The sequence below is a fragment of the Gadus macrocephalus genome, chromosome 13 (assembly GCF_031168955.1).
Source record: "Gadus macrocephalus chromosome 13, ASM3116895v1".
Taxonomy (NCBI): domain Eukaryota; kingdom Metazoa; phylum Chordata; class Actinopteri; order Gadiformes; family Gadidae; genus Gadus; species Gadus macrocephalus.
In genome coordinates, this window is record NC_082394.1 from 13389991 (window position 1) to 13395445 (window position 5455).

At 42.9% G+C, this 5455-nt stretch overlaps 1 protein-coding gene across 1 annotated transcript; it reads left to right on the plus strand.

The window, feature by feature from the left end:
- The first annotated feature begins 1273 nt into the window (after positions 1–1273).
- Positions 1274–5218, plus strand: LOC132471030 (inhibin beta E chain). Its single transcript, XM_060070006.1, has 2 exons — positions 1274–1825; positions 2189–5218. The coding sequence occupies exons 1-2, from the start codon at positions 1423–1425 to the stop codon at positions 2980–2982; spliced, it is 1197 nt and encodes a 398-aa protein (XP_059925989.1). The 5' UTR covers positions 1274–1422; the 3' UTR covers positions 2983–5218.
- Positions 5219–5455: the final 237 nt, after the last annotated feature.

Here is a 5455-nt window from a genome sequence, read left to right on the forward strand (position 1 = left end):
TCATTGTAATTACCAGCCCTTTTTTTCATTAGTAAATTTAAATATGTGCATGTCACTGTTATGTAGATATCAAGCCAATTTACCTTTTGTAAAGGTGTAATACATGTTGGTTACATTTTGTTCAACGTTTTATTAGTAGAACGAGATACTGGTGGCGTGTAGGGTCGAGAGAAGAGGTGGATCATTTAAGCTTGGGTAAGATTGAATTCAAGGATCAACGAAGGGATTACCTACCGTTACCGACATGAATGAGCTGGCTGATTGCGCTACCGCAGCTACCTAACGCACAAGGTTCACAATGTATGAAGCACTTTTTTTAATGCTAATATAAACATTTGAATTGCAATTTTACCTTCGAACGAACCCAAACACATTAAAAAAACAAGCAAACAAACAAACAAACGCACAAACAAGAAAACACTCACATGACGCACGCACACGCACTCAATTTAAACACACGCACACACACACACACACACACACACACACACACACACACACACACACACACACACACACACACACACACACACACACACACACACACACACACACACACACACACAAAGCAACTTGATTCGGTGCCTTCTAAATCGACATGTTAAGACAACTTTCTGAAAAGGTTGTTACGGCCTTGGGCACTTTGGGCAAGTAGACTATAATTACTGACAAGCCGCCGTCCCAATGAGATGCGGGGGGTATGCTGCATTATGAACTCGCTCCTGTCGAATTTGAAGTAAGTGAAGTAACTCTGTAACACTTCTTGTCACAGCGTTTCCTCTTTGATGCAATTGTCATACTGTCCGTCCAAAATCGGGAAAAGTGTGTAATGTTTGTGCTGAAGAACGCTTAACGCATACAATGTCAGATAGGCCTATGTCAGAATACAGCGAGGTTAAAACTTATCTTTTCATTAGCGCCCACTGCGCAGCAGACATGCAGTTGGCTATCGTGTGCGCGTAAAAGCTACGGTTCAGCATTTCCAGTGAACTGTGTGTGTGTGTGTGTGTGTGTGTGTGTGTGTGTGTGTGTGTGTGTGTGTGTGTGTGTGTGTGTGTGTGTGTGTGTGTGTGTGTGTGTGTGTGTGTGTGTGTGTGTGTGTGTGTGTGCGTGCGTGCGTGCGTGCGTGTGTGTGTGTGTGTGTGTGTCATGTGTGTGTTGCGTGAGAGGTGCTGAGACATGCAATGCCAGAATTTGGTCTATGCCTCAGTGCGCTCATTGGTGCGCCTCTCCAACGTGTCACACGTTTTTTGTGGATTACCCCAGATATTTCAATCATTAGATGAGGAGTCACTTTTTCTTTCTCTCAACAAGCCTGCCCACTCGGCCACAAGGACCCGGACCATCATCAACCAAGACCTCTCTAAACGTTATATACTTCCAGTTCGACTAGGATTACATAAGGGAAACAGCCTTCAAACCATGCTTTCACGTGTGTTATTACTTGTGCTGCCTACAAAACAAAACGTGCGCACTTCGATTAAGGAGAGCAACATAACGTCGATGATATTGCCAACGTTGTTATTGATTGCTTCTCTGATGTTGACGGGGCTCCGGGCTGAGGTCAAGACTGGTGGTGATTCCCCAGGGTGTGTGTCCTGTGGTTTGCCGGCACTGGATAAGGAAGCGGAGGACAGACTGATGATCGAGGTCGCGAAGCAACAGATTTTGAGCAAATTGCACCTTAAAGAGAGACCAAACATCACTCATACAATTCCTCGGGTGGCGCTTTTAACGGCGCTTCGCAAACTCCAAGCGGGGCGCGTCAGCAACACCATACCCACGAAAGATCATGGCTACGAGATAGTAAGCTTTGCAGAAACAGGTGAGTGTTACATTTTAACGGGGACATCGTTTTTACGGTGAAATAAAGGCCTGATCATTCAAGTGACTTTGATGGTCATAACGCTTCCGCGAAAAAAAAAGCAATGACCATATGTAGATTGAACTTTTATACCATACAAACAAGCAATATGATTTATAGCCTACTTTATTTCTTTGAATGCGCCTACTTTTTCTGCATGACATATACTTTTTTTGTTGTTGTAATAAACACATTGCTTTTAACTTTTCCAGTTCTCCCTTCGTTATGACAAGAAAATAAAAGTTGTCACATATTTTTTTGTCTAAAAAACAAATAGAAATGTACTCTACACTTTTAACTAATGCAACGTGGTTTCTGTTTCAGAGGAGAGAGGCAGTGCGCCCAACGCTAGCCTCGGCCTCACCTTCCAGTTCCTGCAGGAGCACGGCCAAAACATCCAGGTGCTCCAGTCCTCTCTGTGGGTATATGCCCGCTCCTCTGGCCTGGACCCCCACCGTATACGAGCCCAGGTCTTCCTGTCCGGCCTCCCCGGGGACTCAAACCGCACTCTGCTTGTCGAGAAGACGCTGGACGTCCAGGAGAGCAACTGGCACACCTTCACCATCACCCGCCCGCTGCAGGCCTTCCTGGACCGCGAACACAGCCACCTCCACCTGGAGGTCAGCTGCCGGGAGGACGGCGGGGAGAATCTGTGCTCCTTACAGGGCTCCTCCAGCTCCTCCAGCGCCGGCGACAACCCCCACCACCAGCCCTTCCTTGTGGCCAAGGTGCGGCAACACGACGACCAGTCCAAACACTCGCTGAGGAAGCGTTCGCTCCGGTGCGGCGACGACGTCACCGTGTGCTGCAAGAGGGACTTCTACATCAAGTTCAAGGACATCCAGTGGCAGGACTGGATCATCGCCCCAGAGGGCTACCACATGAACTACTGCATGGGCCAGTGTCCGCAGCATCTGTCCGGGTCCCCCGGCATCGCGTCCTCCTTCCACGCCACGGTGTTCAGCCAGCTGAAGATCAACGGCATCAACACGGCCGTGACGTCCTGCTGCGTTCCCACCGAGCGCAGGCCGCTCTCCATGATGTACTTCAACTCGCAGCACAACATCGTGAAGATGGACGTCCCCGACATGATCGTGGATTCCTGCGGATGCACATAGATGGAAGGGAGGCGGAGATGTAGCTGGAGGCGGAGGCGGTGGTCGATGTTAATGTAATCACACAAGGGTTTGGGGAAATTCCCATTGACATTCACAAAGATACTAACACATACAAAGAACAATTATTTACATATGTGTATATAAATATTTATATATACATATATATACAGGGCTCCTTGAGCTCCTTCAGCATCACGCAACAATATTTCTATTTTTCTAGCAACCCTTGTTGAGTTTTGCTTTGCAAACAACTAATAACAAACATTGCCATCTTAGGAGGTAGGTGCCAATTCAATTCTGCAAGTCATCCAAACAAATGTTTGATATACTTTTGGATAAGTAAACATGCAGTAACAAGTAGGCCTACCCAATTTTTTAACCATCATGGGGGTAAATGACTAACCTTATTCTGATGTAATGCAATATAATTTTTTCTAAATCAAAAAACCAACAGCCAAATACTAAGGAGGTTATAGAAAATCTGGACCAAAACATATTGACACAAAAAAACCGGGATTGATATTGTGTCCTCATTCTTATGGCAAAAGTAGTTCAGTTACTTTTATCATTCAATATGCTGCTGAGATTCTGTTCAGAGATTAAGTATGATATAGTGCCTTAATAATTACTAGGATCACTTAAGGGAAACAGCCTTCAAACCATGCTTTCACGTGTGTTATTACTTGTGCTGCCTACAAAACAAAACGTGCGCACTTCGATTAAGGAGAGCAACGTAACGTCGATGATATTGCCAACGTTGTTATTGATTGCATTTTTTTTTTTAACAATTATAGTTATTCACCTATTCAGCTTAAATTGTTCCTTCTGCACATCAATTTGATATGCAGAAAAATATGTCCCAAGAAAAAGGACACATTTTTTAATCCGATCAAGTGTATTTATGTTGGATTTATTCATAACTATGACAGTCTTCCATTTAGAAGCTTTGTGCGTCGAACATGCTTTTTTGTTTTCATTGCATTCTGTTAGCAATTTGAGGAGATGTTTGAAGTGATCATCTATGAATAATGGAAGGCAGGGTGAGAGGGTCGCTGGTGAAGTCAGATTTCACCATCTAAGCGTCAAGCATCTGACATCTAGAATCTGCCCGGAGAGCTGTATGCATGCGCTTCATGCTGGGGAAATGCAGCTAATCAGCATCTGCACTGTATTGTTTGCTCAGGCAACCCGTTGGGCAACTGAGGCTCCGATGGCCTGAACTCAAGGTTATTTCCCAGCCACACAAGTAAACATTCAGCGATTGCTTCAGAACCAGGTAATGTGAAGGTCTGCGAAACAGATGGGTCATTTGGCATGTGTGGCAGGCACGTCGGCATTTGTATTTTCCAAAGTCTTTTTTAAAGTCATACGCTTCTCAAGTTCCACCAAGCAAACAATTGATTATTCATCTGATTTGGAAACATCTGGTTCTTGCTACGTATGTCTTTCATTGAAGTTTGGACTTCGAATTAAATGTATGTTTTTGCTTTCTTGTATATCCTTAATGGTGTAATGGCCTGAATGGTCTGTACTGTATCATTCTGCTGTACGGTACGTCTCTTAAAATCACAGGACGTTGATAATGTGATATAACAGGTACAAATTTGAAGCAACTAGATGATGTGCTTTTGAAATAAGTAAGGGTACAATAGCAAACAGCTACAAAGCTATCCATAAATTGAGTTTAGTACTATACAATTATAATAATATAATAATGAATACTGCCAATGTTTGTTATTGCAAACAATTTTCACCTAATAGTTATTGTAAGTCACTTTGGATAAAAGCGTCTGCTCAATGCCCTAAGAGTTATTGTGTTATTTTATTTTTTATATTTCATTTTTTTGCAAGCACTTCCTCTTTCAGGCCCCTCAGCAACAAGGAGGGGCCGTACATAGCTTACTAAGCACTTTATCAACTTACTGTACTTTTGAGTTCTGCTTGAAGCATCTACGTCTCGTAGGATGCTTGAGTACTGCCAAAAATAAATCAAAAACCAAATGTTTTTGTCTCATGCTATAGTTGTGTAACATGTATGATATTGAATATGTGTGTAGAGTTGAACAGATGGTGAAAAGTAATTATGTGGCATTGTAATTCTTTCTTCAAATCGTAATTGTGTCAACATCTCTTTCTGAAGAATCAATTGTAACTAGAAGTTAGCGTTTTCAGGGTGTTCGCAAATGGTCTGAAATGACAGTCAAATTATATTTTAAATAAAAAAGAGTAAAAATCAGTGCTTTATTTGTTTAATCTTTAAATAATGGAGGGTCTTTTCTCTCTTTCCTTCTTAACATTTAAATGCATCATTGCGTCATACACACACATCAACTTTCACATTCCTGCTGGCAAATTTCACATCCCATGAGAAACATAGGATTTGTCATGTCACCAGCGTGCTCCCTTAGGCAAAGGTTGTGCTTGTGCAAACAAAAGGTGGAAGTGCTATCGAGTCTATGTTTGTGTTGTAAAC

Coding starts and splice junctions, on each gene's coding strand:
- LOC132471030 (XM_060070006.1), top strand. CDS start 1,423: ATGCTTTCACGTGTGTTATTACTTGTGCTGCCTACAAAACAAAACGTG. Junction 1,826..2,188: donor AGTAAGCTTTGCAGAAACAG/GTGAGTGTTACA, acceptor TTTCTGTTTCAG/AGGAGAGAGGCAGTGCGCCC.